The following is a 15,777-nucleotide window of genomic DNA, read 5'->3' on the forward strand; positions in this document are numbered from 1 at the left end:
TAGGAAAGTGCTGAAGTGGAACACCAAGCTAAGACAAAACTAATACAAAAACTACAATTCCAGACAACTCACACAGAAACGTTATTATTATTGCTTGTGAAGGTTCGAAAAATGTCTGAAGGCTTTTTTTGTTTCAATTCAGAAACAGTGGCAATAATGTTAGTTTATTTAATTAAGAAAAATATCAAATATCTGTTGGGTGCTACGCACCCAACGAATCTTGGTGTCGGGTGCTTGAGCACCCAACGCCACCTAGAAGTCGGCGCCGCTGATTCGTATACATCGAAAAAGGGATATCGTTCAACCTACTAATATAGCTAGAATTGTGTAGTTGCATGCACCAACCGAGTAACGCACACTCAAGAGAAATTTGATATATATGGCATGTTCTTTTGTAACATTTTCGTGCATGGTATTTTTTCAATACAAAATAAAGATATTTTAAACATTGGAAATGATTTAAAAACTATTTCTAATTGATAAATAAAGATGAATCTTCATATTGAGACAAAAAAAATGTAAAGTATTATGAAAAAACTGCCAAGTACAACGAAATCAAGCGTCGTTCCGAACGTTTCTAAAATGAGAAAAATTGTTTGCAGGCATCGACGGCAAAGGTGTTTTCTTATGGTATCAAAATTAAAAGAAGGGCAAAACTTCATTTTCATCACGTATTAAGTTAAATTTGATTGTGAAATAATTATAAAATAATTAAAAATATCACCGTTCCGAACGTTTCATTAGTAAAAAATTTTAAAATGTCATACCGATAGTCAACAAGCTTTCGCACAAAACGCTCCTAAAGTGCATTAAATTGGTATACAAATATCGCTTTGCGCGCTATGTTACATTAAAAACAAAGGATTTATGACACCAAATACCGGTATCAACCAAAAATCCGCTACAAATTTCTGTAAAATACCGGTAACAAACAAAAATGTGGTGCGGATACATTTTAGTAAGTTCTCACTGAGCGTGGAAACTGCCATATAGTGTTTGAGTGAGATAGATGGCGAAACGACAACCTATTGTTCTATCTCGAAGACCAGTGTCAGATTCTTTTGTATTATTTTTGATAGCGGACACCGAGTTGATTTTCCATCTCGCTCTGCTTAAACACTGTAAATACAGACCGAGTGAGGTGAAGAAAGCACTATTTGTAACTTTTAAAAGCCTAAGCCCAACTGGTCAAATACGATGACTGAGGGTATCGTTTGTGTTTTTCATCGATAGAGCTCGGAAAATAAGGTAAACTGTATGAAGAAAGCAAATAATATGGAGCTGTCTCTGATATTATGTCATCGTTTAAAATTTTCAAAGCTAATTTCGACCAGTTGCTCTGAGACGTTTAAATACAAATAGCGTTGTTTCGCCTAATGGCAATAGTTTGGTTAAAACGTTCTCTGCATGCAAAAGACTTTTTTTTTGAACGAATGTCTCCTATCTATATTCTACCTTGCAGGAAAAAGATTAGCAGGACACGTCAAAATGAGCAAATATTTTGTTTGAGGCGTTTTGTATATCCCTGCAGTCGCTCTTTTTACAACAATGTGAATCGCGTAGAATGTCTTTACGCTATTTATGGAATACTGTGGGTACGATCCCTACAAAAATTTATGTCGGGCCTCTCCCCCAGCAAAGTGTGTTTAAGGTTCGGAATCAGTGACTACCAGCGCATTGTAAACGCTCCCTCACCTTTGAAAAATTGAAGTGAACGAAATCGATGCCATAAAAATTGAAGGTGCATTGTCCTATACTTTTGACGCATTAAAGAGTGTATTTTTACTGCTGCAAATAATTTCTTTACTCATTAAAGAACAATAAGCGTCAAATTAAGAAGTGCTATTAACGTATAAATAAACAAAGGTAGGTGCATCTACGTTCAGTTCCACAACGTAATAAAATTTTTGCTTTCTCATACGAAATTATCGCGTAAAATGATTGTCAGACAATTCTAACCAAAAAAGTTTGGCGAACACACGATATTTTCGATATTTTGGTCGAACCTCTTGCTAAATTCGGTGTAGAAAGATTCGTTTTTGGTGTTGGTGCGGTGAGTGAGATATTTTCGATATTTTCGAGTAAATTTTGCTGAAATTTCAATGTTTTGTCCCCTTGTCTTCGTGCAAAACATTAAAAGAATTTGCGGTACAGAAAACATTTTATACGGTTCTAACCAAACTTTTTCACTGGCTAACACACGATATTTTCGACTAAATTTTGTCGTAGTTTTTTGAACAAAAAATATTCAGAAAAACAAAGAATTATTTTCCTCTGATGATAAGTTACACACTCTCTGTACTGCATCTTCATTTCTCATTGTTACGATACGTTCGTTCGTTTTTTTTGTGTGTGTCAAATATCCGCCAATCAAATCAAATCAACATGGAAAATTTGGCAATAAAATCGTTAAAAATTTATTAAAGTCATTCATTTCGTCTTTGTTACTGTCAACGCAGTGTTCTATTACGGTTCTGTTGTTGTTACGTCCTACACGTTTATTATCTCATTATCGTATCGATTTTCCTTGATTCAAATCAGTCAGTCACTCACAATTTTCGTTGTTAATTGAAACAAAGTTTTTAATTTATCGTGTTTTTCAGCTGCTTGAGAAAGTGCTGCAATGGTGGTCAAAAAGAAACGACAAAGTGATCCACAAAATGATTCATCCACGGACTCGTCGGAGGAGAAGCAACAAGGTTCATGTGTGCACATAAACAAAGCGGTCGACATGAACAAGTTGCGTAAAGTGTTTAGAACTAAAAATGTGTTCGTCAATGACATTTGCTCAGAGTGTACGAAAATAACGAATGGTACAACTAGTGCGGACACGGATGATAAGAACGAATTTGCTTACGATAAAACGTTATGGTTGTGTTTGAATTGTGGCTCGCATTTGTGCGGTCGTTCGATAAACAAGCATGCCATTCTTCACTACAAGGTAACTTGCTTTTTAAGACAATTAGGCCTACGCCAGCCAGATCACTGACCATCTCAATTTTTTATCACAAAATCACAACTAGACACCACATTCCGATTCACATGCAATAGTACTGAACACAACAACGTTAGATATCCACTGCTACGAATGCGACGCCGAAGTGTTCGTTAACACAAACAAAAAGCTCAAAGAATGTTCCGAATTCGTCAAAAAGGAGCTCAACAAAACGAAAGAGAAACTGGAAAATGTGCCGAATAACATACTGAACACCATTCGTCCGCTGTTGGAAGCAGTACCGGGCACCAGCATGTCTTCTCAAACAACCGTCATGAAATCGGCCGCTGTTGCTAACGCGGATTCATTGCCGCGTGTTCGTGGATTATCGAATTTGGGAAATACGTGCTTTTTCAATGCTGTCATGCAATGTCTAGCTCAAACGCCGTATTTGCTTACGGTTTTGAAAGGCGTTGTTCCTGGCGAAGAGTAAGTATATTTTATGCGTCGTGCTGTGCTGTGGTGTGATTAAATGCGTCGTAAAGTATTCGAACTAGTTTGGACATTCTATGAAAGCTTTCCTTGAGTCGAAATCAGATGGTTGAAAATTTGTGGTGGAACGATGACACTCTGCAGTGTCGATTTGTCGGCTAATATTGTTTTCAGCGTTCAGCTAGTAAGACTGAAGAAATCTTTGAGAGCTCTTTCGTCGCCCTTTTATTCCCAATTACTAGCATTCCGAGTCTAGGTTAAAGTGTGTTCAGAGAAAGATTTTCCTGAAATTATAGTCGCCGTCACAGGAACTGTGCACAGATTTGAATAGTCAAAACCTTGACCGAATTGTCCCGAGAGGCTCTAAAAATATTTGCTATGTCAGAACTCCATAGGAAATTCAAAACCTACTAGAGATCGGTGAAGACAATGGAAATAAAGGGTTTGTCCATGGTCCTTCCATCTAAGACTCTAGACTGTAAAGAAACAAGACGACAAATGAAATGGCTCCTTGAGATATTTTGAACAAATTTCCAACGGTTTTAAACGGTTAATTTACTATCCTCGGTTGAGGTAAACAAAATTGCGTTAGACATCTCTTTCTCATTTCCCGTCGAAGTAGCCATTTGAAAGGAATTTAGTGAGATGATCCGTTAACAAGTTATTTGGATCATCTTTCACACACACACACACACGCACACCTCTAAACGTCGCTAAACTAACTTATTTGTCCTATCGCTTAGATTTGTACTACCTGGAGGAACTCACGAAATAAAGGAGGGCGAATCGATATCACTGGCCAGCATTGGCGGAAAGTTAGGTCCCCAATCGGCATTAACGACTGAACTTGCCGACACATTAGACGAACTGCAAAAAGCCGGTGGTGTTTTCAATCCGCGCCAACTGTTTCATTCACTGACCACCAAATGTCCACAATTTTCTGGTGGCGATCAGCACGATTCTCACGAACTGCTGAGGCATCTTTTAGAGTCTGTTAGGTAAAGAGATCGATTCCATTCAATTGCAAACTTGTTTCAATTTCTTTATTGTGTTCACAGAACCGACGATCTGAAACGGTATCAGAGGGTCATTCTAGAAGTCATTGGCTGGCGACGTAAAGAAGTCAATGTCAATGATTGTCCCGACGAAATCAAGCAAAAATGTAAATTCTACGGATTACAAGCGCAAAATCGCATACCAATACCCGATCAGGTGTTCCAAGGAAAGCTAGTATCCACTCTCGTCTGCCAAGATTGTTACCATACGTCGCCGCGCCAAGAACATTTTCTAGACATCTCCCTTCCAATTAACGTTGAAACTCCAAAGCCACCGCAACGACGGAAAAGCAGTCCGGAACCGACGACAACGGTCCAAACACCATCCAAGCATCAACTCAAAAAGGAAAAGGAACGGGACAAAAAATTGAAACGCGCCCAACGGCATCACAACAACAAAGCGTCCACCAATTCGGATCCAGCAACGAAGAGTGACGAAAATTCGAGTAGCAATAATTACCGTTCGTCATCATCGTGCGAAGATGCCGAACAATCTGATGCGGATGTTGAGGACAATCTGATTGAGGATGTTCCGAAAAACGGTGCTTTAAACAATATAAATCGCGTGATTCCACCATTGTATGACACAAATGGTAATAATGCAAACAGTCCCACATCGCCGGAGAAACGCGATGAATGTCCCGAGAATTCCAATAAGGATTCGGACGACGACGAAAATGGTACGACACCCCGAGGAAATTTTGTTTTTGATTTCGTTCTAACCGCGAATATGAATTTCATTACAGATTCTGGAATTGCCGCTAGTCCAACTAAGTCTGCTGTTGATGTGGATGAACGACCCGTTTCACGTTGTGACTTCGTATCCGATCTACCGGCTGGAGCAACCAAGTCTGCCGAGCCCGAATTCAACAATATTGTTGTCGAGGCGACCATCAGCACCGAAGGATGTGCCAAGCTGTTGCGACAACATTCCGATCGACTGGATGAAGTGCCCACCCAAGAAATGGAAGCAATGAAATTGACTCGAACCAAACGCATCCGCACCAACAGTGCGCTCGAATGGAGTTCGACAATAGCGCCTCGGTATGCATGTGAAGACAATGAATGCTCCATACAATCATGTTTGAACAATTTCACTGCAACTGAATTGATGAGCGGTAACAATAAGGTTGGCTGTGACAAATGCACCGAATTGTTCAATGGCAAGGGTGGCAAAACATACAACACAAACGCAACGAAACAATTTCTAATTTCTAGTCCGCCAGCCGTGCTCATATTGCATTTAAAGCGGTTTCAAGTCTATCCGCGCTACATGTTCCGAAAGTTGCAGAAAACCGTCACATTTCCATTCGTTCTCGATCTAGCGCCATTCTGTGCGGTCAAAGTGAAAACGTTGCCAAACGTTAAGCGGACGCAGAAAAAGTTGCTATATTCGTTGTACGGCATCGTTGAACATTCGGGCGGTATGCATGGTGGTCACTACACGGCATATGTAAAAGTGCGAGCCAAATTGACCCCAGACGATCCGCGTTGGCAATTCCTTCCGCAAGGATGCAAAGCCGAAATGCAACAGAAGAGCGAAGAGCAAACGGAAAAAGTGGAACGGAATGAAAGCAAGAGCCGTAACAATCATGCTCGTCATTACGACCATGATGACAGCGATGATTCCGTATCGTCTGCTTCATCGTTTGACCAGTGCGAAGGAGCTGTGGGCGGTACGGATGATCCGGATGATGTTGCGCCACCGCCGGGCAAATGGTACTATGTTTCTGATAGTCATGTACAAGAAGCATCCGAGGATCGTGTGTTGAATGCTCAAGCCTATTTGCTATTCTACGAACGAATTTACTAAAGTGCATGGATATTTGGATTGCACTCTGTTCCACTTTGTTTTTGAATATACCGTACCGTTCCGAAAGTTCTAAGAAATACCTTCGCTCCCGCTCACAATTCACCCAGTTCTAAACCGTACGTATACTCAACTCATGCAAATCGTCGATGTACATAAATAATTTCGGCTATCATGCCACTCAATCCAATGCATGGGTATAACACTTCAACATGAAAAATGTTCTAAGGTCGTAAATGAAACGAGCAAATTAAAGAAAAAAATTAGAAAATTATTTTCAGCAAAAAGGTTATCGACTGATGTAAACCTTAACGTAGATACAATTCAAGAGACGACAAAGTATTTGGATTGAGTTGTGATAATCGATAAGAGAGAGAGAGAGAGAGAGAGGGCTCGACGACAATTTACCTTCTTCGGTTCGTTTTTATTTTTATTTTGTTTTTTTAACCCATGGCGGCCACAATTTTTTTTTGTCTTCCATGCGGTAGTGTCGTTTAAGTAAACATTTTATGCAGTTCGGTTTGGTCATTGTAAAATTGCGTAAAATATTTGTTTCAAATTTGAGTAAAAGAAATGGAAAGAAAAATTGCTATTTAGGGTAGCGTGTACTATAAATATATCGAATTGTAATTGCAAATTGATTAAAATCAAATAAAATAACCAAAAAGTTGAACTTTTTTGTGTCAATAATTACCTCTTTGTCGACTTTTTTTGGTGTCGGAAGCGAGTTGTTTGAGAGGAACTGTTACCATACCATGACATTTATTACTTCCTTTATGACTATTACCATTTGTATCTTTACTATCATCCTATTTGCGACGGCAATGAGTCTACTGCCCACCTTTCTTCCAATTTTAGAAAATTTAATCGACACAATCTGTTTGAAAACCATTTGTGCTCCATTCAGCTGCGTCCTACAAGTTGGCGTCACAATTGAAAATTCGCTGTTTTGCTGAATTTTAGCTTATCGTGGCATGGGTGTATGTATGGCCTAGAGTCTACGGACATGGGCAAATCCCATAAAGGCATTCGTCCATGATCTGACACTTGCTTTATGTGCAGAAGTTACATACTCTGAAGGTTATTGGCTTCAGTCAGTTGCGTAATGGAGTAACTGTGCAACAATTAAAATCTGCTTCATTATTCTGTCAACATTAGGGTCGTTGCAAGACTACAGTACTGCCTGTTACTTTAGTTTTTCGTCCTAGGTCAAAATGAAATTGTAATGGCAGCGAAGTTATTCTCAGGACAAGTGTCAAATTTGGAAGCTTTAGTGATAAGAGCTACAGATAGAACCAGTTCTTCGTCTGTTCTATACGAAAGGGACAATAGGATTACATTAGTTGTCTGACTTCAAATGTGGCACCATCAAGAAAAATGGACAGACGCCAGGCACATCATATCCTCTGTTACTTATTTTGATCTAAGTATTTTCAACAGATTAATGAAGAAGAAGAATCTGTAACTTTATTAGTTGAGGAGAGTTATGCACTAACCGTCACAAAAAGACATCTATAATATCTGACAAGTCGAGCCATCAACATCGCCGTAAGTATAACCTATCATGTTCGACAACGTAGACTGGGCCCTAAGTTTTACAATTTGCTTAAAATTAGTGGAATTCTAAGAAAATTTAGAAATACCAGAAAATATCTTTATTCCCTATCGACGTTATCGTATTACTTCATATTGAGAATTTGATTTTTTTCACAAGTAAATCTGGTATGATCGACAATAATAGCTCGCAATTAGAGATCACTTATAAGAATCAGACATAGAGGTATTGAATATGATTCTTCAGGCTCGGACTGGCTCAAAAAAGCCCTTCGGGGAAAAAGTCAAAAGGTTCGGGCGACTTTTCCCAATTAGGCCCTCGATTCGTATGACTGATTAATATTGTGTAACTTACACAGTGTAAGTCAATCACAGAGTTCCGCCACGCCACACGGACAATTGGGACATTTTTGCCTAGGGCGTAGCGATTTGGCGGTGCAAAACTTTAAAAGGAAAAAAAGATTGGGGAAATAACTCAGGGAAAATTTTTCGAGTGTAATATAAAAATGTGTAACTAACGAAAAATTTATTTAAAAAAAGTCGCTCACTTCGCTTGCTATTGAAAGAATACAAATTTTGATCCGGAGAGGCCTTTCTGTTAATTTTTTTTTTCCATTTCCAATCAAAATTAACAGAAAGGCCTCAGTAGGAAAATTTTGATTGGAAAACAACGAAAAATTAAGAGAAAGGCCTTAGTAGAAGAATTTCGATTGTAAATCGAAAAAACTAACAGAAAGGCCTCAGTGGAAAATTTTTTGATTGGAAATTAAAGATTTTGCCTGTGTTCCCTAAAAGGGGCTTCATTTGTTTGAACAATAAATGGTTAATAAAAAGCCCTGTCTGGACTTCGCCCGACTAAGGCAAAAGGCCCTTCGGGAATCGCCCGAACGACCAGTATGGCCAGTCCGGGTCTGACTATATTCCCTTAATTGATCTTCATGAACCATGTATTTAAAAAAAATTGCCTAACGAGAGTGAAGAATAATGATTAGTCTGTCGGGGTCACCAATTTGCGCAATGTTTAAAAATTACGATCGCGAAATTTTAATAGAAGCTTTCTCTTGTGGTATAGTCTGCTCTTTATTAGGATGAAACTGCTCATGCGGTGTGTGCAATATGCATCAATTTTGTTGGAGAACTCTATAAATTGTCCCATGTAAAAAATTTTATTAAGTAAAAGGTGCTTACAGAGTACCTGAATCGGAATAATGTTTCACCAAAGAGCGACTGCACCAACAACAAAAAGAAGGCAACACAAAAAGATGGACACCGTTTTGCTTTCATCATTTAACCGTGTAGAATCAAGAAATTAAAACTAATTTTTATGCATTCGATATGGTAGATACGGTTTGATGAAACCCGATACTGTGAAATCAAGAAGAGAAAAAAAAAACCTTAAAACTACTCGATGGTCATACAACAAAAAAAAAAATCTTTTGTTGTTTCATTCATTCATTCATTCATTTACCTCGATTGTCTTCATCGTGCATGCTCACTCGTATGCATTCAAATATTACAGCGTATATGCATGGAAAATATTATGAGGATCAAAATGTTATAGTACGAAGCTCTATATTGCTCGTTTCATTTTTCGTTCTTTCAGTTATAAAATATATATATTTTCGTTTTACACTTATGGGATACTTAATGCAATTTTATCATAAGAAAAATACCCTTGGCACGGTGAATGTGGCTGACGATGACGAGAAGAATGCTGTTGCTGTTAATTCATTATTAGTGCAGGTATATTATACTCAGCATAAATGTCGGCTTTTGTTGTGATGTGCCCATGTGATGTACGTTTAAAGGTAAAGCAAATGGTCTTAAAACCAAAATATAGCGGTACAGACGTTGTCAACATTTTTTTTTTGTAGTAACGAAATCATTGTCAGCATACTAAAATATTCTACAATTATTCGATGCTGATAATGAGGTTGTTATCAAAAATGTACAGAAAACTTGTCGCATTCGGCTCGTCGTGCAAACCTACTAGTCAAAAGATAATGTTTGTAAGCAGGTACGGAATGACAGAGCACTGAAACGGGACAGTGTATCAAACACATTTTGGCACTGTAAAAAAATCTGGAAAAATTCATCATACAAAATAGTACTCTTGAAGTGCGTTGGTTACAGATATTTTTTGGCACTGCCATCAACTTAATTTTGGTACCGGGAATTAGTGCGCGAATTCTGCTTTCACATAGTTGAAAAATTCCTTGTTTAATCCATAACCTATCCGGGGTGTCGAAACCACTACTAGATTAGATGCAGTTCCATTAAGGTTGCTTCGAGAATAACGTTACAAATTTTGAGCTATTTCAAAACAAAATTTCCACGGGATCGGTCATGGAATGCGGCCATTTGTGATAGATTTGTGAATTGGTCCAAATTGGAAATTTTATTTACAGTTAACTCCAACCAAATTTGTGCTTTGCAGCTGGTCTACTCATACAACCTCACTATCTTAATACGTGTTTTATCACTACCACACTCGTATATGACTATTAACCTCGTATAAACACGCATAAGGCAGTGAGGTTTTATGGGTGGACCAGCTGATGCCAATTTCGTCATAAATTTGATTGGGGTTAACTGTACCAAATTTTACCGAAAAGTTTCGTAAATTGTGTCAATCAATTCCAACTCCCTGTAAATGAGATTCGGTAAACCAAAGCACGGGTAATATAAAAGAGTATTGCCTTAATCTAATCCAATATGTTTCCACACCTTTTTATTCTTCATATCACTGTAAAATTACCATTAAAGCTGCTAAGGGTATTATTGGTATCAAAATACTATACTCTATTTGACGTGGTAATAAAATCTCTATTACCCTGTCAGGTGCTTTCGGTAAACTAATATGCAAGTTCCCGGATCTCGAAATGTTGTACACCTCTGCTTGCTTATAACACACATATCATTACCGACACCGTACATAATTATTTCAGAGAAATAATCTTGCTAAGGAAAAAATAAAAAAAACTTCATCCATTCTTCATTGAAGATTATGTTTTTCATCCGATCGAAACGAATCAATAATAAGTACAAATAAGAATAAGAACTCGTATATGATACGGTATGATAAAGTGCAGTGTGCATTTTTTTAGGAAACCAAGAATGACTGTTAGGTGAGTTTACGTATTCGTTGGAAAATTTTCTTTCAATTTTGATAGTAGGACCGCTTAAGTCAAGTCTTTAATAAGCGGGACGCTAACGTTATATGAATCATTGCACACACTTAGTGATTGCCAAACAAATTTCCATTTAAAACCAAAAATTAGATGAGTTTTTTTTGCACTTGCAGTTTATTATAGAAATAAATCCCTGGACTCCAATTAGTCAAGTTGTTCGAAAAATTTTCCCACTTTAACATTTTACCATTAGACTGATAAAATCGTTTTTAGTTCTCCAAGAACGCTTGTTATTAGTCTTATCTCTAAAGAATAATTAATTGACTCTTTATGTATCGTAAAGTTTTTTTTTTCTTTCCTTTTCGATTAAGAAACCGAAAAGATAAAACACAATTCACTTGAGGTACGAATTAGAGGGAGTTTCATTTCTTCTTTTTGGTTTCTCGGCTATATTACATTCGGACAAAATTATTCAAAATTTTGGTTATTCATGCCGATAAATAATCGCTTTTGTGTTTATGGATATGGATATTCGGTTTCTAGCTACTTTGTTAAGCTGATCTCAAGGTTTTGATTATTCATTGATTCTACACGTTTTTTTAAAAATCGATTTCTTAAATAAATTGTTATGTAGATGTCCGATCCTCACATATGTCTTCTACTTAAGTTGTCAGTACGCAACGCGTGGAAATTTAAATTTATTGTCGTGTTGCTCTTACAACGTGATTTTTTTTTTTGCGAAAATTAACTTTGATACGAAGAAAAAGCTTAGAAATGTTGTTGGAGTTGTATATTTGCGGCTGACACTTGCTTTAACTTTTCATTATTTTCAATACAAAGCCAAGATGTATAGAACTAACTATGAGCAACATTTGTAGACTTTCAAGTTAATAGAGTAGAGGTCATGCCCTGAATTCATTTAAACTGGCTTATGTCCGTAACTATACCTGTTACGGACGACTATGTAATAAATGACAAGCTCTTCCTAATGATATATATCAAAAAGCATGTTAACAAAATAAGGTAAGATATTTGAAATACGTGAGAGAAGAAGAATTATTAAAAACAATAAAGGTGCTACCCAATTGAGGTAGGTTTCTTTAACACACAATTAAAAATCTTAAAATTTTAGTATTTGACTAACAAATGAAGTAATAGACCCAATAGTAAAACTGCAGAAACGATTCCCGTCTGTGAAAGATTAAATCAACTCCAATTGTTTAATGGTGATTTACATAGCCATTTCCCCATGTACTCAACATTCTAACATTTTAAGGTAAATGTATATTCCAAGAACTATTCATCAACACAATTTATGTGCAGAGCATGTCGATCGGAAATTTTAATTTTCATGCCTTTTTGGTATGCTTCCAAATTAACTCAACCGGAAAAAAATTGTCTCCACTCCAATTGATCATTAGCAATCAATTTGTTGTTTAGTTAAAGCTTATACCTAATTAATGCAGTTTACTTCGATCGAGACGTCGATAAAATCTTGAGCTTATCAATATAAATTTTAAAATGTTTTTTTTTCCTGAAATCCATTTAATAAAATAATTTAACCAAAATAAAAGAAAAAAGTACGTTATCTGAATTGTTGAGCCAGCCATTTATTCTTCTCATTCCAGTTCTTTATCTACCGCAATAATTTTGTATTGAGGGGCTAGTAATGTGCTTAACGTTTCAGAAACTCTTCTACTATCGACAACGACAACAAAAATAAACAAGAAGGTCTGACTACAGTTCTCCTATAAAATCAAAAGCTATGTTAGAACTAATGAAGTAAAAGATTTTTCATTTTACACTAAGCGGAACTTTAAACAAATAGGCTTTCGTTTTCAATTGACTGATTCCTGGGCTCAATATTTTGAAAATAAATTACCTAAGGTGGGGATTCTTCCTTCCGGCAATTTTGCGTAATTGTTGGCAGTTGGCACATTGATTTTTAGAGATTTACATAATCCCAAATATTAGACCCTGGCATTAAACTCGCAAAATGTGAAGCTTTTTTAATGTATGTCGCTCTGATTTCCTTTTACTTCACCTAGTTATTATATAAAATGGAATTTATACTTGGTGGGTACACAATTGACGAAAGTGACAATCCCCTCGTTTTATATTCAGCTTCAGATCTTTGATACTTATTTATAGTAGCGTTGGTATTAATTTTGTATATATCAAATCCAACGATTAGTTTTTATTGATGAAGCATACCAACGTTTTAAAACGGATCCAGCCAACACAAGCATAATATATACACCTATACCCATATTATATACGAACATTATATATAGATTTATATAGATTGAAAGCAATTAAGTTAATTAAAACTGCCACTGCGAGCCGGCATTTTGCCAGCTAAACATCAAAGGAGAATCAAAATGCAATCAACATTTATGTACTTCCATACATTTTATAAAAAAAAAACATAAAAAGATTAAAATCTAACATAATTAAACAAATTGTTTAAATTTGTCTGCCGTTTTTATCAATCATTTTTCAAAAAAAAAGTTTTTGTTTATAAAAATGTTTTTTTTTGCGCTTGGTGATCGAAATGTTTCTCAATATTTTCCTTCCTTTTTTTTCTGAATTAAACAAAAGATAAAGGTTAAATGCAATTTTTATGTTTCGTTTATTTTGCCGGTTGCGATTTAATTGATACGTTTTTTATATGAATTTTATTATTAAAAAAAATTATCGAAAACATTTTGAAATGTTTCATGAAGAGTATTTTTGTTATTGTATACATAAGCAGCATCTCTTCACGTTTTATTGCAAGTGAAACATTTTCTTCAGAAGACAATGAACAGACTTGAAGAGTATAGTATGGCTGCTGGGGGCGAATACCCCTCACGATCAAATTCGTATGATGTGTCCTAATACGAGGAAATTCTAACATAGATGGAACATCGAAATTTTCGATAGTTTTTCTAAAAACGAAATTACCTGTGATCAACGCACTGCAAGCATGAGTGATCGCAGTGACAGCTGTCAAATAGATTACTACTTTGTATGAAAATTATTCCAGATATTTTTACAGTGTAAAAATTTGTTTGATACTCTGCCCAGTTTCAGTACTCAATTTAAAGTACAACTCATGTTTCTGTGACCAACGCACTTCAAGCAAAAGTGCTTCGAGTGACAGCTGCCAAATGGAGTACTATTTTGTGTGAAATTTTTTTCCAGAGATTTTTACAGTGACAAAATTTGTTCGATACACTGTCCCGGTTCAGAACTCTACCACTCATGCTAGAAATGCGTTGCTGTGACGCATTGAATAAAAACTGTTGTTATTGTCTGTCTGTTTCGTAGTACTGCCACAGAAAACGTTTGCTCTTCATAATTTTACCCTGAACCAACGCACCTCAAGCAAACGTGTTCAGGGCTGCTTAATAGAGTACTATTTTGTATGAAATTGTGTTTTTCTTTTACAGTGTTTTACAGTTGTAAATTCAGTTGTTTCAAAATTAGCTCAAACACTTTTTTTTGCAAAAGGCCGAAAACGACGAGATATGTGGACGTTGAACGTATTGAAAGAAAGACCCTCACATCGACAACAAGATGATTGAATTAATTTTGCAAGACATAAGAAAATTGATATTTAGAAGTTGGAAGACTCAGAATATCTGAGGAACCAGTATTATTCTGTTTCGACCAAAGCTCGGATTGGGATGCATTTAAAAAATAAGAACCGGTCCTCTAGTTCTTGCAATTTGAAAATCATTTTGAGGATAATATGATTAATGAAGGAAGCTTATGCGTGTACATTGAACAAGCACGGCATGAGCACCTTTGATGTCTCATTAAATTGTTTCGCTAAACTTAAGTACATCTCTTCGAAAATTGTCAATTATCGATCTGTTCTGCCTTCAGTATAACAAAAATAGAATTATCATGAAATGTATCGAATCCGAGAACATCCCAGTACAGTAGGATCAACACTGAGATTACTGTTCTTTTTAGAAATGATCTGTAATCAACAACGTCGACAAAAATAAGCTACAAGCCCTTCCGACTGATATCTTGTCTAGCGAAATGTGTTTCCAAACAAAAATGATGATTGAAACACTAAGCGGATATTTAAACAAACAAAATAACAGATAGGTTTGTGATAGGCTTGCCTTTTTTTAACGAGTTAAATTATCAAGTTTAAAACGATATACTGAGAAGGGCGTATCAATGTTCTTATCAGACTTCCATAAACTCATCAGTCTTTTGAGTTGTACGACAGTTTTTGCAGATTCACGAAGTTTTAGTTCTCAGCACCTCACTGATCAATAGCGCCGTATGAGACAATTAATTAAATTACTTGTTTTAATAGGCGGTAGAAACTCGAACCCACACTAATCAAGACTAATATTGTTGTACACTTACACCCAATGTTCATCATAATGAATTCGTGTTTGTTTGCTGTTTAATTGATTCCTTTTATTTAAGCTACAACAGTTATTTCACACAATATTATCTAAATTACCCGAAATTTCTGTATATTTTCATATTGTAACCATTGTAACTCACGATCTCACAGAAATTTACCTGAACATAAAACACCCACATTGACTGTTAATATTAAGGTGTTAATTTAACTCAATATTTGAGGTCTAATAATTCTCTGAAAGCATATTCACACACACACCGTGTGTTTGTACTTCACTTGGGCATCATAATGTGATTTTTTTTCTGGTGGAAGAAGCGCATTTCAAAAACAAAAACAAAAAAAAATGAAAAGAAGAAGAAAGATCAAAAGAGTTCGCCGACAACGTTAATTCAACAGTATACAACCGATGTATCAGCTTGTAT

General features: G+C 36.2%; 1 protein-coding gene across 2 annotated transcripts; it reads left to right on the top strand.

Annotated features, from left to right (window-relative positions):
- Positions 1-1,724: 1,724 nt before the first annotated feature.
- Positions 1,725-6,965, top strand: LOC119084814 (ubiquitin carboxyl-terminal hydrolase 16). Of its 2 annotated transcripts, XM_037194901.1 has the most exons (7): positions 1,746-1,866; positions 1,949-2,053; positions 2,604-2,941; positions 3,024-3,424; positions 4,171-4,425; positions 4,486-5,162; positions 5,229-6,965. In XM_037194901.1, the coding sequence occupies exons 3-7, from the start codon at positions 2,624-2,626 to the stop codon at positions 6,293-6,295; spliced, it is 2,718 nt and encodes a 905-aa protein (XP_037050796.1). In that variant the 5' UTR covers positions 1,746-1,866; positions 1,949-2,053; positions 2,604-2,623; the 3' UTR covers positions 6,296-6,965. The 2 variants fall into 2 exon arrangements, with proteins under 2 accessions (XP_037050786.1, XP_037050796.1); XM_037194891.1 differs by lacking the exon at positions 1,949-2,053 and having other exon boundaries at positions 1,725-1,866.
- The last annotated feature ends 8,812 nt before the right edge of the window (positions 6,966-15,777 follow it).

This window comes from Bradysia coprophila, chromosome X (genome assembly GCF_014529535.1).
Source record: "Bradysia coprophila strain Holo2 chromosome X, BU_Bcop_v1, whole genome shotgun sequence".
Taxonomy (NCBI): domain Eukaryota; kingdom Metazoa; phylum Arthropoda; class Insecta; order Diptera; family Sciaridae; genus Bradysia; species Bradysia coprophila.

Bases quoted from the DNA above. Each gene is read 5' to 3' on its own strand.
- LOC119084814 (XM_037194891.1), top strand. From the start codon at position 2,624: ATGGTGGTCAAAAAGAAACGACAAAGTGATCCACAAAATGATTCATCC. The intron at 2,942-3,023 runs GTAACTTGCTTT...AATCACAACTAG, and splicing joins ATGCCATTCTTCACTACAAG to ACACCACATTCCGATTCACA. The intron at 5,163-5,228 runs GTACGACACCCC...ATTTCATTACAG, and splicing joins TTCGGACGACGACGAAAATG to ATTCTGGAATTGCCGCTAGT.